This window comes from Gallinula chloropus, assembly GCF_964237585.1.
Source record: "Gallinula chloropus genome assembly, chromosome: 14".
NCBI lineage: Eukaryota > Metazoa > Chordata > Aves > Gruiformes > Rallidae > Gallinula > Gallinula chloropus.
This window is the reverse complement of record NC_140099.1, coordinates 14,001,016-14,024,933: the sequence shown is the minus strand read 5'-3', so window position 1 is coordinate 14,024,933 and position 23,918 is coordinate 14,001,016. Positions and strand designations below refer to the sequence as shown.

Sequence of the window (23,918 nt, the reverse complement as noted above, 5' to 3'; positions counted from 1 at the left end):
GGCTGTTATTCAGGGAGTGCAGTGACAGGACAAGGGGTGATGGGTTTAAACTGAAGGGTGGGGTGATTTAGATTAGGTATTAGGAAGAAATTCTTCCCTGTGAGGGTGCTGAGGCCCTGGCACAGGCTGCCCAGAGGAGCTGTGGCTGCCCCCTCCCTGGCAGTGCTCAAGGCCAGGTTGGATGGGACTTTGGGCACCCTGGGCTGGTGGAGGGTGTCCCTGCATGGCAGGGGGGGGTCAGGACTAGGTGATCCCCCTCCAACCCAAACCATTCTGTGATTTGTTCCACTTATTATAGAATAAGTGGTACCTAATGGACAGTAACAGGGAAATAAACCAAATCCCTCTCCAAAAGCAAAAAAACCCACAACAAACACTCAAAGCCCTCAGCATGTGCAGGGGTGTACAGTGCAGCAGATCTCATCTTTATGAAGTACATCACATATCAAAATGAAGACAAAACCCCTTTGATAACTCAGCAGTTGAGCCCTTTATGCATGAAAAACAGGACTTTCAAGTGTTGCAGCAAACAGCCCAACACCAGAAACAGAGGTATGTTCCTGCCTCCTGAGGGAAAACCAGTGCAGACTAGAACCCTCTAGAACAGGGTGCAAAGACCAACTCAGAAGAGCCACTACCATTTTCAATTGAAGCCCTGCTGGACTTAGCTACAATTGAGAGATCAATTATACTTCTAAAACAATTTTTTTAACTTGCCACAATAAAGTGCTGCACTTCAAAATTTCTCAATTCTGCTCTTCCTCATTGCCTTTTGTTTTTGAGAAAAAAAGTGACCTCAGACTTGTCATTAGGTTCTTCTCTTGATATGAATTGTCATCTCCAGACTTCTGCTGACAGAGGCAGTAATTCATAAGGTGGCAACACACATAAGAAGCAGTTCCCAGTGGAGCAGTGAAGAACATTTTACTGAATCAAATGCACATGCAAGAAGTTCCAGATCCCAGGTCACAGAAAATTACATGAATTACTGAATGCAGCATAAGACACCTCCAGGGTAACAGGATAACTGCTATACATAAGCTCATGAACCTGCCAGGCATGCTCGTGGACATTCAGTGGTGGTGGTCTTTCAGATGACTAAAAAATTCATCTCACAGCCTGCTCATGAGGTTGCTACACACTTGATGCTTGCAGAAATTGCAGTTGGAAGTACGAAGCACCTTTCAGGATTTCCAACATCTGTATTTTCAGCTCAGAAGTCAACAGTGCAAATAAGGATTAGCTGCTTATTGAAATGACTAAACAAGAATAAAGTCCTATTGAACTGCAACAATACTTCCAAGTTAATGTCACCGATGCAGCCTTAAAACGTGGGCTTTCATAGCGATAGCAATCAAGGAAGTCAAGATCGCCTTCCAAACACCAAGTCCCACCCAGCAGTCAGCGCTGAGCCTAGCGTGACTGTTCAGACACAGGAAACTCTTTCCAAAGCAGGTATTTTCCATTAAGCCTGGCTCAGGGCTGCACATCAAGAATAAGTACACGCTAAAATAAACCCTAGTTCTTGAGCACTGACTGTACGAGCTGTATCGCACTTCCTCTCGGCGTGAAAAGATCAGTTTCACTTAGCCACACAGAAGGGTTGAGCAGCCTTCTGTAAACTGAGAAGCTGCAAATGTTTTTCTGCAATATGCTATGTTAACCAGGTATTTTCCTGTGATTTTTAGCATCCGCAACTGCATGGCCTTCTCAGGAATTTTCAGCAGAGAGAGAGAGAGTTCAAAAAGGTTCATAGGAAGAATGCTTTAAAAATAGCAAACATCCCAAGACAGTCTAGATCAACCAACAGACATCCTGTTGACTCTTCTCCCTTTGTTTTCACCTGGGCTATAACCTTTCTGCTTTGCCAATAAACATTCATCTATGTTCCTTTGCAAGATGTATTGCCTGACTATGGGAAACTGGTTTAGAGAGTTCCAGAGATAGCAAAGATTACTCACAGTTACAGATACTGATTATAATCTGAAGTTTAAGTGCTTCAGCTAAGCCACACTAATGTGCATACATATGGGTGCGCTGGACAGAGCAGTAAAAGAGCAGGGGTACCCTGTGATGCACTGGGAGACAAATAGAAGTCTGCTTTCATAAGGCTCCTCACCTCCATACTACACCAAATCCCTCATTTTAGTGTAATAATTCTGCTCCAAGTAAGTAAGTTCCAGTTTTCACCCAAAGGAATCAAGAGGGGCCTTTCCTCTCACAAAGGAACAGTTGCAGTTCATTCCTGTCATACAAGCAACTGCACACTACTTGCCAACTCAAGATGTGGAGCCCCCAACCTAAGGAGGACATGGAACTGTTGGAAGAGGTCCAGATGAGGGCCACAAAGGTTATCAGAGGGCTGGAACACCTTGCCTGTAAAGACAGGCTGAGAGAGTCGGGGTTGTTCAGCCTGCAGAAGAGAAGGGTCATGGGAGATCTTATAGTGGCCTTCCAGTACCTGAAGGGGCCCACAAGAAAGCTGGGGAGGGACTTTTTAGGAGAACATGTTCATAGGATGAGGGGGAATGGTTTTAAATTGGAAGGGAGTAGATTTCGGTTGAATATTAGGAAAGAACTCTTCACTGTGACAGTGGTGAGGCGATAAAACAGGTTGCCCAGGGAGGTGGTGGACGCCTCCTCCCTGGCAGTGTGCAAGGCCAGGCTGGATGAGGCCTTAAGCAGCCTGGTCTAGTGAGAGGTGTCCCTGCCCATGGCAGGGGGTTGGAACTTGATAATCTTTGAGATCCCTTCAAACCCAATCCCTTCTATGATTCTATGATATTATGCATGCAAAAGGGTGGTTTCACAAAACCCAGCTCAGGCTGAGTTAAATAGAAGGAAGTTTACCGTTGAACCTCTGCATAATACCTTAAGCTAAGTAAAAGCACAGCCTGGCAAGCTGAGGAATTTACTTCTGGTTTTTCTCATCTTGATAAGTTCCTTTAAAAGTCATTCTCTTATACTTTTAAAATAGAGAAGTTTCTAACAAGTTAAACGTTATTAGACTAGAATCTTAATTTGTTGTTAGAAGAAAAAAATATCAGCAACTACAAACTCACACCGGCCAGCTCATCTCTGACACTACAGTTCTCCTCTCCTGTCCCTCCTTTCCCCACTTCTTTCCCTTAAACAGCCAGAAGAAATTGAGAAAATTACAGAAGCAGGAAGGGCAAGCAGCTCATGTGCAAGATAAGCATTTGGCTCCCACCCCACCAAAACCAAACTAAACATGTATTAGCATTTGGGCCTGGATATATTTCAGTCATCAGCATTGTCAGACACTTTAATAAAAAACTATCACTATGCATTAGACAGCGAAACTGGCTGGTATCACTGCATTGTTCCAAGTGCAAAGAGGATAAACAGCATCAAGTGAAAAACCAGAAGAGCAGCTGGAAGCTTAAAGCGTTTGTTTGCATATCATACTCCCCAGGGAAAGTCATTGCTAGATCAGTGTTTGCCATGAAGAGTTAGTGGAAGGAACTGGGGATGTGGATGTGTCAGAGGTATGAAAATGTGAAGTTCTCACGATAAGGTCTCAAAGTAAATCCCAAATGAGTACTTGTCAGCTAAAAATAGAACCATTATGTTCATACATAAACTTAAAAGTAAACACTTAAGTAAACCTAGGATATGCTCCGGACTATGAAATGGAAAAAATTGGAGCAAAAAGCAGTTTTGATTAAGATTTTTAATAATTTTCGCTTGTTAAAAGGCTAATGGGAAAAAAAAGTATTGTTCAACTTCATTCTAAAAGCTATCTATAATAAGCTCAAATTATAACAAACTAGAGAGCATATGACATTTTCCACAGGAAATTCAGCCTACAAGAGGGGAAATTTATTTGTGGCTGACCTGGACTCTATAATATTTTCCAAAATCACCTTCTAAGTCTTCCCTTCAGGACACAAGTGCTTCTCTTTTTTGCTTTTCTTTTTCTCCTCTAAATTGGATTTTCAGTAACAAAAAGCGTCACTGGGACACTATTGTCTTGAGATATCGCCCTTCTTGAATGGAGCATTTTCTCATGCTGATTCAGCCAATTATTTTCTATTCTATAGCAAACACTGAGTATTCATCACGGTGAGGTCAGACGGTGAGGTCAGATTGTGGTTCTTTCGAAGCAGTGACAGCTGTTCTAGTACTGATTGGGGGTCCTCAATTCCTGTCTTCTCCAATACCTAGGAAGGGATTAAACCCCTCTGCAATCTACCTAAAATGGGGACAGGAGAGAGGAGTAAGTGGGTGAAGGGAAGGGCACACCACAGCAGAAGTCAGATCCTCCAGTGAGCCAGATATTTCAGTAAGACACATGAAAAAACATTGTTATAAACTTTGTCAAATTTGTTGGAGCATCTTCACCCAGCAATGACCAACGGTAAAAAAAAAAAATAGCTATCTCCTGGAAATACATACAGACTGACAAAGCAGCTGTACTTTTAAAGAAGAAAATGAGTCAGCATAGCTAAAGAAGTGTTAGCAAAATCCAAACACCCACTTTAAGTGTTCACAGGAATTCAGTAATAATGAGTAAAGAACCAAGTTCAACTTTAAGCTTCCGATTAGCTAGCTATAAAGCCAGAAAAATTACTGGCTCTGTAAACATCTGAAGAGCTCTCAGGTGAGTAAAGGCAAGCATCAGTCTTCAATGGGGAAGGGAGGCACGTCTTTCCCACTGTAAAAGGAAAACAGTGTGGTGGCCTGCAGCCTTTGGAACAAAAACAAAACAAAAATTACAGAAGGGCTATAGTGAACTTCAGAAACAGCAAATGACCTCTGAAGTGACCACTCAATGCCTTTGGCATTGTTTCATACAGCCTGTCACGGTTTAACCCGACTGAAACAACCACACAGTCTTTATAATTAGTATTCTCACAGTGAAAAGTATATACAGAACAAGTGATGCTCACCACCTGGAACTGATGATCAGCCAGTTCCTGATTTGCACCATCTCCTGGACACCATCCCTCTCCCCCCCGGTTATACGCTAAGCATGATATCAGACTGTATGGAATATCCCTGCAGCCAGTTTGGGTAGGCTGAGCCGAGGTGGGGGGCAGACCATGTCCTCTCCCAGCTCCTTGGGTGCCCTCCACCTTCCTGCTGGCAGGCCAGCATGAGGAGCTGGAAAGATCTCAACCGCTTGGCAAAGAAGTAAAGCATCAGCGCGTTATAAACGTGATTATGGTCCTGAATCCACACCACAGCACTATACCACCTGCCAGTGACACAGCGTGACTGCAGCTGAAACAAGGACAAACCTGAAGTGAGCTGTAAGGGCAGGGGAAGCACACGCAAACACCCAGAATGGTCACACGCTTGTAATACCCGGGGCACACTGCAGCTTCCTAAAGACAGTCACTGACATGCTTAAGCAAGAAGGAAGCCGGGAATGACAGGAAAAAACCCACAGGCAGCATTGTCAGCCTGCCCCGCTGCCTGCTGCTTGTTCAGTACAACTGACCAGAACAATCGCGAAGGGGAAAAAAAAAAAAGAGGGAAAAAAAACAAAGGGGGAAAACAAAAAGACTTCCCAGATGTGTATTTTGCCCAAAGCTTTTGTATTAAACTACTTTTGGGAAAGAAGGGGAAGGAGATAAGGTGAAGAGGTCTGCGGCGGCCGATGCAGTCACGCTGCTTCAACACAAACCGCCCGCTTTTCCTTCGGAATAATTCAGAGACTGGGCAAAAGGAAAAAAAGAGGAAGCGGGCGACGCGGTTACACTTTCCGAGCGGAGCACGGAATCGCGACAGCATTCTTAAACAGGAAGCTCGGCCGGCCAGTTAGAGCGTGGAAATGCCCCGGGACCGGCGGCGCCCACCCGCCGCACGGCCGGGGAGACAGCCCGCCCGCCCGCCCGCTCCCCGGGAGGGGCGCCGGCCGGCCGCCCCGCTGCGGAGCGGTACCGGCGGGCGCCGAGACGGCCGCTCCCCGGCACGAGCTCGCTCGCTACCGCGCCCGAAGTATTTATTCACCGCGCAGCAGCAACGCCCCCGGGCAGGAGGCGAGCGGGGATTACCGGGCAGGAGGCGGGGGCAAGGCGGGCAGGGCGCCGGCCGGCGTTCCCGGCGGCGGGCTCGGGAGAAGGAACGCGGGGGGGGGGTGGCGGGGTGGCGGTGATGCCGCCTTACCGGATAAAGGTGGTCTTGCCGGTGCTGTACTGCCCCACCAGCAGCACCATGGGCTTGTTCTCGAAGTCGGCCTCTTCCAGGGCGGGCGAGTGGAAGTCATGGAAGCGGTAGTGTTCCTCCAGCGGCAGCAGCTTGCGGAGGTAAAGATCCCGCAGCGACCCGGTCACCGTCTGCACCACGTCGGTGCCGCCGCCGCGCTCCCGCCCGCCGCCCTGCTTCCCCAGCCAGCTGAACATCCCGCCGCCGCCAGCGCCCCGCCGCACTGCCGCGCCTCCGCTCGTACGCAGCCGCCGGCGCAGGGGAGGGAAGAGCGGGGCGGAGGTGGGGGAGGAAATGTGGGCAGACCCGGTCCCGGCGCAGGGCGGTGCCAGCAGCGCCGGCTGCCGGCGGTATATCCATCCCCTGGGTGCCGGGCGGGGCTGGTGCTGTGGTGCCGCCCTGGCGGTTTTTCCACTGGGCAGGGGGGTTGGCGGTGCTCGTCGCGGGAGGTTCTCCGTGCCTGAGGGTCCCGAGCGCTAAAATGCCCCTTCTTCAGATGAAATCCGGAGGGGAAGAATTAAAATAATAAGCCTTGTCAACTCCGGTCTGAGCGTAGAATCACCGCCCAAATGCTTCTCGTGTTTCTCTGATGATGGCTGCTGTCCGTGGGTGCCAGAGGAGTGTGTGACTAAGGGGTTAGCTAGGACATAAGGCAGCTGCGTTAAACACGGTGGAAATGCTTAGTATGACACCGAGGTTTTGCTGTGGAACGCGAAGAGCCGATACCGCTGTTAGTTGTAACCTTAGGTGTTGATACTGTGCTAAGCCACGTGGGAGCATCACCTTTTCCATTGATTTCACTGGAGATTTTAATAGGATGCGATACCATATTCACTAAAGCATTGAAGAAAACAGTAAAGGGAATGGTTTTTCTCTCTGATGTGAAAGTTTGCCTGTGCTAACTAAGAAAACTAAAGCTTGGGCTCCCTATCAAATAAAAAAAAAAATAAAATGTTGGTCTGTTGGGATTTTTTTCCCTGAATCTGCATGTAAACGTTGTTAGAAGTGTATCTTTTGTGTTCCAGACTTAGCATTTAAATCCCTTTTTGCTGGCCCTGCACATCTGCTGATTCACGTTTTTAGCTATGTACCTTTGTTCCTCTTCATTTCCAGCCTGAATGCTACCTTCTCTCTGTATGCTCCAGCTCTTTTCTGAACACATCAGCAAGTTTAGCTGTGCCCTTTCCATCTCCCTCCTCCCTGTGCTGTTCCTCAAAGAACAGATGTTAGACGTGAATAACCCGCAGTCCTGAGCCTTTAACCACTCAGCCTTTTCTTGGTTCCTCGCTTCACATTTTATTTAGGGCTGCGCATCTGTTTTGCAACTCCTTGTTTCAATTTCCATGCTGAGTCTAAAGATTTTATTCCATTTCATGTAGGGTCTTGCTGACTGGCTTCCTCAGTTGTGGGGTTTTTTTTAAATCCCCTTTTTTTTGTAGTTTGGTTTTGCGTTCCTCTTGTTTTCATGTCTTTTCTCCATGGCTTAATCCATAGGCAATTAAGTTTTTCTTACTATCCAGTTACATCTTCTCCATGTTACTTCAGTAATTTCATTTAAACGGGTCTCGTGTCACAACATCTTTAGGAGCTCTGACTGCTCCTGATCATTTGTTACCTGAAAAAATATCTGAGCTCTGGAAAATGTAAGTACCACGGTGTGGGGGGAGAATGCTTTCCCCCCTGTCTTTGGTGCACTCAGTGTGCAGCAACTGGAGACCACCACAGAGAGAGGACAGGCACAGTGCTGTCTCAGGCTGCCCTCCCAGCCTCTGGGAATTGATGATTCAGTGCAGGACAGAGGGACAGGCAGAGCCTTTGTATTTTATAGTCCTTCAAAATTTCCCAGTGAATGCAAGCAGGTTGTTTTTTTTTTAACTTGTCAACTTTTATTGACAACAACATCTGGAACAAAGAGGTCTGTCTGTGACTTAACTAGTGTGGTGTGGAAAATTACCTTTCTTTGTTAACTTTGAACCTGTGGCTTGCTTTGTTTTGTCAGATGCTCTCCAGGTCTTGTGTTAGAAGAGAGGTACACAGTCACTCCCCATTTGCCTCCCACAGGGTACTCCGGACTTCTTAGATCTCCCTCTTCTCTGCCTTTCCTTTTTCTAGGATGCAGATTCCATTTCTATTTGCCCCTTATGTGGAAGCTGCTCCACCGCTTTGATCAGCCCTGACATTTTCCGCTGTTTTCTTTTTTAAAATAGAGAACTCAGAGCTACTGAATAAGGACTTCATGTATGATGTTTGAAATGGGTAAAGTGCTCATTGTTCTCCATGACCCCTTCGTGACTGCTGGAAAGCTGAAGGAAGGGCAGGGAAGTGAGGGAAGTGTTTGCTCTCACACACCTTGTTCTGCTTGTCTGCAGACTTCCTGCTTAGGTGCTTCCTGCTGTCAGTGGGATAATTTTTCCCCTTCAGACAATAAAGCTCTAACTGTATATAGGAACCTGGGAGTGCTTCCAAATTCCTAGGTCTGGCTCCATCCCGTCCCGTATTGTGATGAGAACCAGCATGCTTCAGAATGCCTTTTTTTTTTATAGGCTGCCCAGGGGGGGTGGAGTCTCCTTCTCTGGAGAGATTCAAGACCTGTCTAGATGCCTCCCTGTGCGACCTGTCCTAGGGAGCTGCTTTGGCAGTGGGTTGGACCCAATGAGCTCTTGAGGTGCCTTCCAACACCTACGATTCTGAGATTTTGTGACTTTGCTCTCTAGTTTCCATCAGAAGTAAACCCTGGCCATGAAGCCTGTACAGGACCAGTATGAGCTCCTGCAGTGAGCACCACAGGTAAGTATTTGCTGACTGTGGTGGTTTGACTGTGGCTGGAGGCCAGATGCCCACCAAAGTCTCTCTATAACTCCCCTTTTCAGCTGGACAGGGGAGAAAATTATATTGAGAGTCTTAGGAGTCAAGATAAGGGCAGGGAGAGATCATTCCACAATCAGGGACACGGGCAAAACAGACTCAACATGGAATAATCGAAAGAAAGCTCTCAAATTTGTTATACTGCACTGCACACCCAGTGACACCAGAATCAGGTGAGAAGTGCAGCCAGATCTTAAAGCACCTACTCTCACACTCCCTTCTTAGCACACTTTGCTTTAGTCATGGTTTTGCTCCCTTCTTCCCCCGCATTGTGGCACAGGGAGGGGGAGGGACTGGGAAAATGGGGTTCTCTGGTCAGTTCCTGACACAATGTTCTCCTTGGTTGGGGGGACATTCCTCACACCCTTCCACTGCTCCAGCATGGGGTCCTTCCCACGGGAGACAAACTTCAACGTGAGTCCGTTCCCACAGGGCTTCAGCTCTTCACCAGCTGCCCCAGCATGGGTCACTGCTATGGGGTGCAGTCATAAATCATAGAATGTCTCTCAGTCTCTCAGGCCCAGACTGCTCCAGCCTGGTCCCCCCAGGGAGTCACAAGTCTTTCACCCCCAGCAAACCTGCTCCGGCATGGATCTCTCAACTCTGCGTCTCTGTCTCTCTCCCTGGGCTGCAAGTGCTGGCAGGGGTTTGCTCCAATGTGGGTCACAGCATCTCCTGTATGTTTTCACCTGCTCCATCGTGGGACCTCTCCATGGGCTGCAGGTGGGGTCTGTTCCTTTTCCATGGGCTACGGGGGGACACCTGCTCCACCATGGGTTTCTCCACAGGCTGCTGGGGCATCTTTCTCTCTGGCACCTGAGGCACCTCAACATCCCCGCCCCTTCACTGACCTTGGTGTCTGCACAGTTCCTTAAATCTTCTCACTCCCTTCTCTGGTGGCAAAAAGTGGCTGCTTATGTTTTTTTCCCTCCTAAATGTGATTCCCAGAGGCACTGTGACTATCACTGATTGGCTTGGCCTTAGTCAACGACTCTGGCCTTGAGCTGGATGCTGTTTGTTCTGTGGAGCCTGCAGAGAACTTCTGGCAGCTTCTTGCAGAAGCCACCCCTCTAGCCACCCTTCTCCACCAGAACTCAGACATGCAAAACTACAACACTGACCTAAGTGGTAGCAGAGGGATTAGGTTTCTGTGCACGACTCAGGAGAAGACCCTCAACCTTCAGGGCAACGGGATTCGTAAGGCTTCAATGCTTGCCTGACAATAACAGGATCTCTTGATAAAAGATACTACTGAACTGAGGAGCAGGGAAGCTTGCAGGAAACGTGGGCTTGTAGATACAAGACATCTAATAAGTAAATCAATAGCGCTGTGTGAAAGTTAATTTAGAAAAAGAGTAAGTGGAGACCTGGGATTACAGCTGTCAAAAAACCAGACTGCTTACTTGGAAGGATCCATGTCAACATGATGGAAACATAAGTTGAAACTTAATGTTCTGTTAATTTCAGTTGCAATACTTTTCCACAAGTTAAAAAAAATTCACGCTTGAGTGGGTGACATTAAGCATACAAGTTTAGAGCTGCTTTGTCTGTCTTTCTTGTGCTTTTTCATATTTAATAACCTCAAAAAGTCTGAATTTTTAAACCTTTGGTATATATCGAGAATATTTAAATCCCTCTTAATTAAAAGAAAAGAAATTGGTATGAGTTGATTCTTGAAGAGATGGGGCTTAAATGTAATCCTAAACGCCCAGGGCATCCCAGGATCCTGGGGCAGTTCACATTTCGGTCTGGAGCAGGCATAACTTCTTTTCCAGTAATTTTTCAACAGCTAGGAAACAAGCCTGCATGTTGGTTTTAGTCGTCTTGCTTACTCATAGAGGAAGAAGCACCTAAAAGAAATGGCTTTAACATGTGTTTGCCATAAAAAAAAGTTGATTTGCTCTAGCTTTGACTCAAAAAAAAGTGTTTTATTGCATACAGCTTAATGCTTATTTACAGTAACATAAACCCCCTCAGCTCACAAATGGGCTTCTTGGTTTTGTTTTAGAGACAATGGATTATTATTTTTTTTTTCTGCTGCATTTCTGGCCTGACAATCCTCTCCTTTTATAGCACAGGTAGAACACAAACACCGTCAGCGTAAACTTCCTCGCGCTCCCTTGTCCACACGTTGGGTCTTGGCCTGAAAGGTCACTTCTGCAAGCAGGAGCGGAGCACGGCCTCACCTACCACACACCCCCGAGGCTGTCAGCGAGGGAGGCACGTTAATTCGTTAGGAAGAGCTCTGGGTTGTTGTGTTTATTCCCTTCACTGACAGACAGGTTTTAGCATTTTTGATGGCAAACAAAGTGCTATTCTTAGCATCCTTCAGCTTTTCTTCACTTCCTAATCAAGTTCCTTTTTTTTTCTTTTCCCTTCATTAACAGGACTCATAGATAGTTATTTCATATTCCCTAATGCTGGGCATTTGGCCAAATGCTGTGTTCCCTCTCTGTCAGGGACACACATACCGTCCCCATCGTGCGTTTTTTGTAGGGGTTGCTCTTTCTTACGCTGCTTTTTCCGCTCCACAGCAGTACGCAGGGCTTGAAGAATCAAATCTTTATTGTTCTGGATGTTGTAGTAACTTAGGTTCACCAGTTTGTCAAAATCTTCCTCTGAATAACTCAGATTGTTTATGTAATATGGACCGCAGGAATTGGAAACATCAACATCACCCTCTGCCATCTCCGAGGGACTGCGTTTCACACCTAAGGGACAATGACCTGGTTAATTAGCAGAAAGCAAGTAGGGTCTGGGTGTTTCTCAGGTATGCACAAACCAAAAAGTTCCCTCCACGGGTGTTTTATTGCTGGGGTATTTGGTTGGCAGCAGTGAGTGGAGCAGTTGGTGGTGGTGAGGAGAGTAGGGAGTGTCCTGGATACTATTGGGAATGCCAAAACGGGTAAAGTAGCTCCTCCTTTGAGCACAGTAGGGTGAGACTGTCAGCATGGACCCTAAGTCACCTCTCAGCATGGTTTCTTTCCGGGTGATGGGCCTGAAGCCACTGTCATTTTCTATGCCTTCCAGCTTTGACTCTACATCGTGCTATTTCCATCACGACTATCTTTTCATGCCTCCAATAATAGGCTCCTGAAAATCCATATATTTCAGTGATTCAAGCTTTCCAAAAGCACAGTGACCTGACAGATACTGTTTCCTCCAGCACAACCTATCACTTGCTCTAGCACAGACTGCCTCTTGAAGTCTTGATTCCTGCTGGGAAGAATTATCAAAAAAATACCAAAAAAAGAGACCTGAACAACTAGATTCTATTATCTAAACTGAGAGACTTCACAGCATCATCATGTGGACATATCCCAGAAGCAGAAGGGACAAATACTTACAGTAATTTCCTTGAGCTACCTAGTATTATACAAAACTACGGGCTTGTAACATTAACAAGGGTTGTAACCTCAACAGCAGTTAGGGGTTGTAATCTCAACAGTGAAGCCGATATTCCCTGTATCACTAAGTTTTGGCAGAGACACTGAAAGAACTTTTCATGCCCATTTCATCATCCCAGGATAATCAACACAAATAACAGGAATCCAGAGAAATATAATTAGGCAGGTAGTCCTACAAGTGCCATCTCTGGAAATAGTGAAGGACACCACAGTCTGAAGGACAGCTGAGGATCCCACCCTGGCCAGAGACCTGCAGATGTGGAGATCCACTGCTGCTAGCTAGTCTGTATGCCTGACATGAGGCACATGTTCTTGCCTTCCCCGTAATTGGAGAGGACCCCTTGGTTTTCTTAGAGCTGGCATGAGGGAAAGAGAGCAGTAACCATCCAGAGATGATAGGTTACAGTGTCGGGGGTAGAAAACACAGGTTAACCTAAGCAGGAAATAAAAAGCTTGATCCCTCCTCATCACAGGTGACAGCACCAGGGAATTTTTTGATCAGCCTCCAGCCAGACCATCGCATTGGCCAGAGGGTGTTTACTGTAGTGAACAATCACCTTTCACAGGCATTGAGAAAAGTCAAGCACCTCTCTTACTGACAGGACCACAGGCATTCAGGGGATCTTCTCTAACAACACTGATATAACAACAAAGATCAGAGGGTTCTGATCTTCCTGGAAAGGTGTCTCCAAGTCCAATAGATGTGCTCATCCTGGCTTCACAGAAAGAGTTACAAGGAACTAGTACCACTCAAATGAAATAGACTAAGCCTCACAAAGAGGATCCTCTTTCTATTTGATGGTGGAATAGTCTAACCAGTGAAGAAGTAACCAAGTTTGAACATGTCAGTTTTACACATGTACTCATGTTTGTACTCATGTTTCACACCTAAACTGTTGTCCCAAATATATGAACTATTTTCCTTCTTTTTCTTTTCTAAACCAAGTCATAAAAAAATCATACGGCACTTTTGCTTTGTAGATATTCTGGATTGAGCTCCTTGCACATTTGAGATATAAGACTGGGGTTCTGAATAGTCTAAGGGCATTTACCCAGGTGCACACACCATTCTGCTCCATATCTTAACAGAGACCAGACAACTGAAAGGTCAGTTGCTGCAGCTGCACTTTGCATAAAGAATTAGAGAAATGAGAAAAGGAGAAAGAACTAGAACAGGAACTGAGAATTAACTTCTGTACTGCCCTTTGAGGGAGTTTGTCTCCCCTCTCCCCCTCAATACAGAACCCAAGGACACTGCACCTAACTCAGTCATCAAACATTAGGTATAGATCAGATGATGTGCAGATATCAGGGAATCTAAAAAAGAGGCATTACTACATATGTGGAAAATGTATAAGACCTGCATGATACCTGCATGTTACATACCCTTGAGGCAAGCCTGTGCTGGCCAAACGGTTCAGCTGGTAGTTGCAAGCTGAGACTAAACAGAAGGAGAGTGAGTCCTTGTTCACCCTGAGACAGGTGAGGTCTCAGCTGAGCTGCCGTGGAAGAACTCAATCCATGCAGTTTTTTGAGAGTGCTGCCACCTTGCAGCTGAGACCTGGCCTCTGTAGCAGCAGGATGGATGCTACAGAAAGTCCTTGGAAGCTGGGAATGGATGTCTGCCTTTGTTTAGTGGCTAACAGAGATCGGGCGAATTTATGGTGCTTCAGAACAATGCCCTAACCCAAACCCAGGTTGTACAGCATGTGAAGTATGAGATCAATCACATTAATGGACAGTTTTTCCATACCCAGCTCATCCATTACCTTGTTCAGCAAGGGAAATTTAGAGCTGAGAATTAATACAATCAAGACAATAGTTTTTGCATTTGTTTTGGTATTAATGTACCATATGCCAGCCTAGAACTTTTGGGTTTCAGTATGCTGTGGGGGCTTGAAGTGATTGAAAAATAAGGGTTCTCACAGCACTGGTTGGGAATTTTATCACCTGAGGAAGAAGTAACTGAAACTTTTGCCATCAACGGGTAGTATGGTGGCGTGGGATATGGTACCGACTTAAAATTCATGTGTTTTGCAGTGACTGGCCAGGTTGCTATTGAAACTCTTTTTCAATTTCCAAGTAGGACTCATTGAAGTGAACAGAAACTGTTGGCATGACTCAGCATTGTATTTTCATCACTTCGCTAGTTCACGCTTTTGTTTTCAAGGTTATCAGCCTAAGTGTAAGCCTGGAAATTCTTTTAAAATAATGAAATCCTTAGATTCCCTGGAGCATTCTCTAACAGGAAAGGATGCCAAGAGTGAGAGGAAATAACCTTGCTAATTTCCACACTGCAGGTAAACAGAATATAATTTCATCAGTAAACTCCATGACCTGCCTAAGAAAAGAGAAAAAAAAATAAGCTCTCTGAAGAGGGGCATGTGTGCCAAAGGCTGATCCTAGCTGCTGCTCTGCTATCCAGGAAAAAATACATATTTGAAGCTTCTTGTTATGGTTTTAACCTAAGTAAAGAGAGAGTGTGATTCTGTGTTTACAGCATGACCTGAAAACAGATATTGCTTAGTGAAAAAGAGGATGGTGGCTGCCGCCTCCCTTAACGTGATGGGTAACAGTAAACATACCGGGTGCTTTGTAGTCCCTGAAGGTGTCGTTTACTAGAGGGAAAAATATCACAATAGGAGTTTCTGGGCTCTCCTTGTCACCAACAATGTAGCATTCCTTCAGATTCGGGGTTTCCTGATCATCTGGCACCTTTGTAGGGAAAGGAATTCCCTGTTTTGCGAAGTATTTAGAGGCTTCTTTCAGGGGCTGGTTGCCACAATAGGAAAACAAAACAAAAGAAAACCTCAGAAATTATGGAAAGCACTTTGAATTTGACCAAACCCCAATTTCGTTGGGAATGTTTGTGGGGTGAGGGCTAAGTTCCCAACTTAGGTGCCACATAGCCATGTTAGGTTTAGGCTGCATATGGAGCCAAGACCTGGAAGGCCAGAATTAAATGGGATGGATCTGGGTTGGCATGCCTGTCTCTGAAAACCGACATCCCACATTTGGATAGTAAAAATGTTGCCTTTAGGCAACTTTTTATTCCTAAGGAATTTGAAGTTCCTCAATACAGACTGTTCTTGCATATCCGGTCTTCTGCATCAAACCCTTCTATTGTTATAGTTGTATTGTCCTGAATGTACATTTCCCATGTGTAAGAACACGTATGGTTGCATTGAGAAGCCTTAGACCATTTTTAAAAGCCTTTAGCTTCATTCATTCTATTCTGAGTGCCTTAAAATAGCTAAAAAACATTTACAGATGAAAACAGGCAGATTCAGTTCACTAAATGCTTGCTTCCTCACACAGTTCAATAAAGATATGTGACCCTGGCAAACTGTTACCTTATTTATATTTCCCAGATACTGGAGAAAAAAGTTTCTATGAGTAAGAGGATCAGCTATTCTGGTAACTCAGTGATGACACAGAGAAATCAGTAAAGGAGAATGTAAGAGCCTCACCCCTGTCTGGGAACCTGAGCTGTAGTTCAAATGCAAAACGACATCCACTTTCCTTTCCGGTCTCAGAAGAGGGGGGTAGCTGGTAGCAAAGGCAAATGCAGTATCAATCAGGATGAGGTAGTCTGTTGCTGCTGTCAGGTGGTTGGGCTGAGAGTCAAGCTCACAGTCTAGAAAAGAAGCATTTTTTGTTTTCAGAGGAGATGCTCAGTGTGCTGGGGAAAGTCGATCGGTAACGAAACAGAGAATTCATATTTTTCTTGGGTCTTAGACCTACCTATATAGCTGATAGCTGCACCTCAGCAATTTCTGTGCCTCACTGGCTCCCTCTTTTCACCATTTACTGTGCAGTTTCTTTGGCTTTCCTCTACCTAAGAAGGATTAACGTGGGGCTCAGGAAAGCAGAGTTAATCCTGTCCCTTGATTTTGTGGGTGACTTTCACCAGGCCATTAGTTTTGTTTTGTTTTAATATGGGAAATAATTAAAATGGCACCTCGGTCTCTCAACATGCTAAAGGCTGAAGATGTTTGGTGCTTTGCTTGCTATGAGAACAGGCACGCAGCTTCTAGGGTATGTAAAGATATGGTAGCAGAGTTAACAAATTCCCAAACCAGGTAAGAGGGAATACTCTTGGTCATATTTTTCTTACAATTAAAAAAGATAACAGGAAATGGGGCTCACCCCCCCCCATCCCTTGAGTATGGGCTGGGCAAGAGACAGCATGTGATGGCACCAATAGAATCATAGAATCATAGAATGGTCTGGGTTGGAAGAGACCCCAAGGATCACAGAGCTCCAACCCCCTGCCACAGGCAGGGCCACCAACCTCCAGGCCTGGAGCTACACAAGGTTGCCCAGCACCCCATCTAATCTGGCCTTGAACACCCCCAGGGACAGGGTACCTACTACCTCTCTGGGCAGCCTGTTCCAGCACCTCACCATTCTCTCTGTAAAGAACTTCCCCCTAATATCCAATTTAAACCTTCCTTCCTTTAGCTTTAATCCATTCCCCCTTGTCCTGCCAGTATCTGCCCTTTAAAAAAGTTGGTTCCCCTCCTGTTTTTCTGCTCCCTTCAGGGACTGGAAGGCTGCAGTGAGGTCCCCCTGCAGCCTTCTCTTCTCCAGGCTGAACAAGCCCAGTTCCCTCAGCCTCTCTTTGTAGGGCAGGTGCTCCAGCCCTCTAATCATCTTTGTGGCTCCTCTGAACCCTCTCCAACAGTTCCACATCTTTCTTGTATTGGAGGCCCCAGCTCTGCACACAGGACTCCAGATGGGGCCTCACAAGGGCAGAGCAGAGAGGGACAATTCCCTCCCTGTCCCTGCTGCCTCCCCTCTTCTGATGGAGCCCAGGATACCTTTGGCCTTCTGAGCTGCAAGAACCACTGCTGGCTCATGTTAAGTTTCTCATCCACCAGAATCCCCAAGTCCTTCTCAGCAGGGCTGCTCTCCAGGAGCTCTTCTCCCAGTCTATATATATGTCATGCCACAAGCGTGCAGCTGGCTGGCTGTCACATCAGCAGACATACAGTAGTTGTCTAATTACAGTCTTGCTTATCTGTCAGTCACCATGCTTGGTAACATTTTTAAGAACTCCAATCAAAAAGTTTCTGAAAAAGTTCTTAAGAACCTTTTTTTGAAATCTTTCGTGCTAGCTAGTTCCTGCTGTGGGTAACAAACTGTTTCAAATATTATCTGAGGACAGGAACAAACCAAAAGAGCAATCAGCTTGATTATCTTCTAAGCATCTTTTTAAGCATCCTTTTTCACAAAGAAAATTTTAAATATTGCTAAATATAGTAATATATTAGTGCTATTGCCATACCTTTCCATTTGGAAAACTTGCCCTCTAAATAGTTGTTGTTCATCTGGAGGCCCTTCAGGAAGTTGTGGATTTCTGAAGCTGCTGGCCGTAACATGGCAACATCTCGGAAGATCTCTGAAAAGCTGTCAGGGGGACAAACCACTCGAGTATCCAGCTCACTTGGTCTTGCAGGGAATAGGGTTTCGTCATCTGCAGAAGAAAGAATAGCAGATCTTGTATATGGTGTCATTGTTGAGGCTGATTTGTGAAGTCATAATTTGTTTTAACACATTCAGCAAAATTTGGACTTCTTTCTCTTTTTATTTCCAGGATGTCACAATTTGTCAGCTAAGCTTTGAAAAAATCTGTTATAGTCTTCCCAGCCCACAGTGGTAAAGACCTTATTGGTAACTGAAAATTAATCTGTCTTATCTACCATAGCTTCCTCTGCTTTTCTATGATTTTATCCAGTATAATGTCCTGCACTTACCTTGCCTTCCTTTGCTAGTTTATCTCTCAGCCACACACACATAAAAAAGCCACACAACCACAGTCTCTGACCACATGAACATAATTAATGTTCCTTACTAGCAGTCGCAAGCTCCTTGTTTTAACAACCAGAAACTATTCCCTACTAGTGCAATAAAATAACTCACCCATTTTGCTACTTTTTCTCCTCATCTTTTTTTATTTTGTAATCCTGTGTGTTTCTCCTTGACATTCCACCCTGAAGATGTGTTTGAATTTGGTGGTGCATCTTCCAAATCTCATCCTCAAGACTGATTTGGAATGACCTACAATAGTTCTGTGGTTTGTATCTGTTCTTTGTAGCCTTCAGAGAGGCAGGGATGGTGATTGCTCACTTCTATGAAGCCTCATGCCATGCTCCAACTTCCAAGAGAGCAACAGGAAGACTGTAGATCTCTAGAAAAGGCCTCCAGCCTCTCCTCAACTACAAGGACAGTATTCTCCAGTTTTGCCCTTGTGCTGTAAAAATGGGTCATAGGATGGCCATTCTCTTTTTTTTTTCCTATGACAGATCCCATGGATTCTTTTCTCCTGCAACTGAAATGATTGCTATACTACAGCACATGGCATGAAGTTCCTCCTGGTTTCTGTGTGGATTACAGGAAACCCTTAAGAGGGAATTCCAATGTGGCTTTGAAAAATTTGGTTAGAGAATAGCAGCACAGAAGTTAAAGAAAGAAAACCCCCCAACATAACAGAGAAACAATAAAATAACACAATGGCATAAGAATAACCCACCTATGTGAGTAATTTTGTCTTGGGTCCATTTGTGCCAGAAGTCTTCTGACTGAACAGATATATACCAGGCATCCATAAGATTTAAGGAAAACACACTGCTCCAGATCCCTGTGGCATAGGATATATTTGAATAGAAACTAAACTGCTAAAGACATGGAAGCATTTTCATTCACAATGACCTTCAGTACCTTCTGCAATCTCCAGCGAATTTTATTCATTATGTTATCTTAGTGCACAAATAAAAGGGAATGTGTTTATGAATTGATTGTTGAAACCCTAATGTATGTAATGAATATAAGATATCAGGATATATGAACAAGGCCAGGAGCATTTTCAGTGTAGCTGCTAACACGCTGATTTTGGTTACATGGCAAATAACATTGTGTCAAGTACATCTTAATATTTCCCGCCTGTCCTCAACATTTCTTATCCCCCAAGTTCTCAGCATTTGTGATTCGAAGGGTTTTATTCCTTTTAAGCACAATCCCAGTACAGGTATGCAGTTACTGCCATGCAAAGCATTCAGGATTCTTACACTAACATCCCTAAGAATGAGGAATCATAGAATCATAGAATGGTCTGGGCTGGAAGGGACCCCAAGGATCACATGGATGGATACGTCCCAGCATCACTCTGGAGAAGGGAGGAAGAAAGTGCCAAGATGGGAGGTGTAGGAAGGGGGCAGGTGACCTGCTGGCATCTGTGACCACAGAAGGGGGCACCTGGGTACCTTGCTTGGCCTGGTGGACAGAGAGATTTATCCTCCACCTCACCACTAGCTGTAGTGAAATCTCCACACAAGCAAAAAAGTCTTAAGTTCTCACCCCCACCCCCTGAAACTTCCTTTGTGCAACTGGTGGAAGTAGGAAGAACAATGAGGCAAGAGGTTGCTTTTGCAAGGGGAAAAAAAAAGATTTCCTTACTGCTTTTACTGTTCTTATGAAAGATGGGAAAAAGTTAAATATTATGACCTATTTGCTCTCTGAAATAACCCTGAAATGGAAGTGTTATCTGCAGGATCAGCCAGAGTGAGCTGTGCCAGGAGCATCATCAATAAGAAGCTGCATTTTAGAGTCTCAGGTTGCAGAAGAGGCTGATGGTTTAATGTAGCAGTAATGTTACTTAACTTTTCTTGTTGGCAGTGACATCGAAGTATTGCAAAGGCCTCACGTCAGGAGGCATAACCACATATAAAAATCAGTTTGGCTGAATAAAATTGTGGAGAAAAGAAAAAAATCCTGCAGATAATGACCTATTAGCTGTTCTAGTATTTTACCATACAGCACTCCTGCTTCATTTCAGAAGAAGGATTTGCACAGGAGCGGGTTATATTCTATTACATTACATTTTGAGTAAGAAATCACCTTCCAAAAAGCAGATTCTGGATTCCGGGATTTTCTTCATCAGCCGACCCATGAAGAACTCGCTACCAAAGTCTTCTGCACGAATGAAGGCTCCGTACTTTGGGAATCCGACCTCGTAAGGGGTGAATTCCACCCATTCTGGATGGAAAAGCACAAGACAGGCTGACTGCAGCAGTAGAGGCAAAAATTAATTGAATAAACCAAGTTATATTGGCCAAGTTAAGGCAGGCTCGTTTTTAACACACATCAAAAGCAGATAATTATTCGCTGTATGTTTCATTGTGCTGGACATGAAGAGTGAATTGGCTTCTAAATTTCTCTTGAAACTTCAGATTTCTGAAGTAATTTACCCAGTAATTTCATGATCATGGCCTCCATCATCCCACTTTTGATCCTGAATACAGCTGAATATACTGAGATGTTCAGCAATTTAACTATTCAAAGTCAACTTTTAGGAGGATTGTCCCTCTAGAGAATTTGCACATTGAACTGCCTTCTCTGCCTGGTCCTAAATTGAACCCTGTTGGAATGAAATATTAAATGCAGTTCTGTACTATGATTACCTCTAAAATCCTGGTCGCTGACTTTATCCTTCACATTGAGAGAGAGGTAGATGGGCAGGGGATTCTGACCCTGATTTATTGCCCGCTGCTGATCTGTGAGTTTATGGGGGTCCTCCTGTTTCGAAGAAGGACAGTAGCTGAGGACAGTTAGACGACACAAAGAGCCTCCTGCTTTGTCTAAACCTGGGCTGTGATAACACAGTACGTGTTGGACTCCAACTAGAATGGTCCCCACTGGTTTAGTTCAGAGAGATGCTGTCATCCCTATCTCCGACCCGCCCCTGCCCCAACACTTCAGCACACAGTTATGTGTAGCCCTTAGTTACGTTCATATGCTGAAAAAATCCAAGCCTTCAATGAATGGAAGAAAATGTTGTTATTCCATTCAGAAAAATGTCTGGAAATATTTGAAAAGCACTCTTGCCATGAAATATTTTATTTGGAAAGAGTAACCCCTGCCCTGACCGCCCAGGACATCATATTTTCCTCAGACCTGTGATGGACCTGAGCTTCAGACAGAGTTAGCATTCAGCAAGCCTTGACCCTTACTGCTCCTACTGCACACCATCCTGCACAGTCAGGCAGGGTGGAAAAGGCAGGACAGTTTGGGAGCTATGCCAAGCCTTTAGAGGGTGCTGAGTTGAGATCCTTCCCTAAGGAGTGCTGCAGGTGCTGCCCTTTGCCAGAGCATCCCTCAGAGGGATGGCTGTGCCACTGGGCATCCCTCCAGCAGTGCCAGGCCAGGGCCGTGGCACTGCAGGAACACTCACAGCTCTCTGCTGAGCCACCCCCAGGGAGTCTCTCGCACCGTGCTGTGCCCAGGCAGTAGAAATGTGGATATAACATGGATTTTTGTACTACGGGGTGTGTGTGTGGGGATGTTTTCTCTTTCTTGAGTATAAATGGCCTATTGGGAAGCAAATATTCATGAATACTGAAACAGATCCTGAATGTTGCCTTTTGGTAGAAATGTTTACGGAGTGACATCATCCCATGAACAACTCAGAGATGACATCTTTGGGTTTGTCTTTGGGATTTTTTTATCCCCTTGTCACACTGTGCAGCTCCTTTAAAAGCAGATGGGGATTTTAATTTAAATATTTACATGTGATTGAATTTTAAAGTTATTCACACTAGAAGTTTCCCATTATTTCTCTTTACTCCTGCAATTTCTGTGCCGTGAGTGATGTTAAGCTCTGCAGAACGCATCCGACAAACACAAAGAACGTTACTGCCAAGGCACATGGCTTTAGGCACCTGTCTGAAAAGCAAACAAAGAAGCAACCCAAAAGATCCTTTTCTGCAGGGGTGGTCAAACACTGGCCTAAGTTGCCCAGAGAAGCTGTTGAGTCTCAAAAGAGATATTGAAAAGCCCGTGGTTCAGGGCAGCTGGCTCTCGCTGACCCTGACAAGACCACCTCCAGAGGTCCCTTCCAATCTCATCCTTTTTTTTTTTTTAATTAACCATCTGCCCCCTACTCTATATTCACTAAATGTGCCATATCAAATCTGTTACCTTTTCATGTAACATGTTTTCAATGATGAGCCCCCAAAGATCCGTGAAACATAACCGATGTCCTTCATGTTGCCTCTGGTACAACTCTTTCAAATAGTATTTCAGACGATCAGGGGCAAAACAAGTAAAGAACTTATTTTTGAGCACATGCTTTCGGGTGTCCTTGAGTGTTTCCTTAAGATCCTTTTGGGACCAGTCAGGATCTTCATACAAGTTTGACATGGTCCTAAAAAAAACAAACCCAAAACAACAAACAAACAAAACAGAAACACAAGGGAAAATGTGAATTCTGAAGTGGAGCTTTGGGAAGTTATCATGCCTTGATTTACATGAAAAGAACATGTGTGTGGTACCATCCATATGTTTAGTCTGGACTGATTTAATTCCAAATGGTGGCAAATACCCACAAGAAAAAAAAACATCAGAAAAAGAAAGCCCTCTCTTTGTAATAAAGATGATACAACTCTTCAGATCAATTCTTGACATCACATATAGAAAATTCATATGAATACCTTGTTTATCTTGGTCTTACCATGTTGTGCCAGATAAACCAGTGATGTATGAGACGCAGTCCAAGACATTCAGTTCCTGCACACTGAGAAGGTGAGCGTACATGGCCGTCAGAGCTCTGGTCCCACCACCTGTTGTCATGATTGCCACCACAGGTACCTGTTCAATCCCAAAATGCATGCATTTAGTGACATGTTCTGAAAAGGGAGGGAGATGTCATTGATTAGAAAAGAGAAAATTAACAGCATCAATAAAGTAATAAAGATGCTTTAGTCTGCAACTAGTCTGCAAGAAGAAAAATCTGAATTAGAAACAGAGCATAGGAGTAAGAAATACTTTGTTTCCTCTGCCAAGCAGCTATGCATTATGATATGAGATCAATCATCTTAGACATGACATTTCCAGTGCTCTATTGCAAAACCAATAACACAGGCCAGCAAAAAACTAGAGGGAATGGTACCTCCTGCCATCTGGACCAGATTTTGATGAGATGCAATACATGAAAAAACATAGGTGCTGTCTCACATTTTCCATACGAGTAGCAGTAACCTCTCTGTTACTGAAATTTGCTAAAGCCCATTTCCACCATTGTACAGTTGTTTCACAGTCCATACTAGATGTACTCATGGGTTTAGGAGCACAGACTGGTTCAGATCCCCTGAGATCTGAGGCTGGTGACACCATCCCCTTTTGCAGTTGCTGGAAGGAAGGAGAAAACATACTTACCCCATACTAGATATGCACATAGAATACTAGGCATGCAAGTGAGCTGCAATTACTTCTTTCTGGGTGATACAGAAATCCTAAATACAAATTGGCTCCATTGACAGTTAAGATAGCTGCCATGCATTGTGGTGAATCCACATCTTGTGCAAATCATCAGGGGCACTCTCTGGAGATGGTTCTGCAGGGAGGTATGGGTGGCTTTACCTCTGAGGGGAAGGAAGCGGCCCATGGCTTATCGCTGCCATTTAAATGCAGGGC

At 44.9% G+C, this 23,918-nt stretch overlaps 2 protein-coding genes across 2 annotated transcripts in view; both read right to left on the bottom strand.

The window, feature by feature from the left end:
• Positions 1 to 6,371, bottom strand: part of EHD4 (EH domain containing 4) — a gene marked incomplete at its 5' end in the record, with an annotated part of 32,086 nt that extends 25,715 nt beyond the window's left edge. Inside the window, one exon of the mRNA XM_084270635.1 lies at positions 6,136 to 6,371. Coding sequence (XP_084126761.1) covers positions 6,136 to 6,371 — 236 coding nt within the window. The remainder of the gene's footprint in view (positions 1 to 6,135) is intronic.
• A 5,068-nt stretch (positions 6,372 to 11,439) lies between these two features.
• Positions 11,440 to 23,918, bottom strand: part of LOC311197031 (cytosolic phospholipase A2 epsilon-like) — a gene marked incomplete at both ends in the record, with an annotated part of 51,465 nt that continues 38,986 nt past the window's right edge. The window contains 9 exons of the mRNA XM_084270717.1: positions 11,440 to 11,750; positions 15,032 to 15,218; positions 15,917 to 16,083; positions 17,737 to 17,925; positions 18,982 to 19,089; positions 20,346 to 20,483; positions 20,909 to 21,023; positions 22,425 to 22,650; positions 22,957 to 23,093. Coding sequence (XP_084126843.1) covers positions 11,440 to 11,750; positions 15,032 to 15,218; positions 15,917 to 16,083; positions 17,737 to 17,925; positions 18,982 to 19,089; positions 20,346 to 20,483; positions 20,909 to 21,023; positions 22,425 to 22,650; positions 22,957 to 23,093 — 1,578 coding nt within the window. The remainder of the gene's footprint in view (positions 11,751 to 15,031; positions 15,219 to 15,916; positions 16,084 to 17,736; positions 17,926 to 18,981; positions 19,090 to 20,345; positions 20,484 to 20,908; positions 21,024 to 22,424; positions 22,651 to 22,956; positions 23,094 to 23,918) is intronic.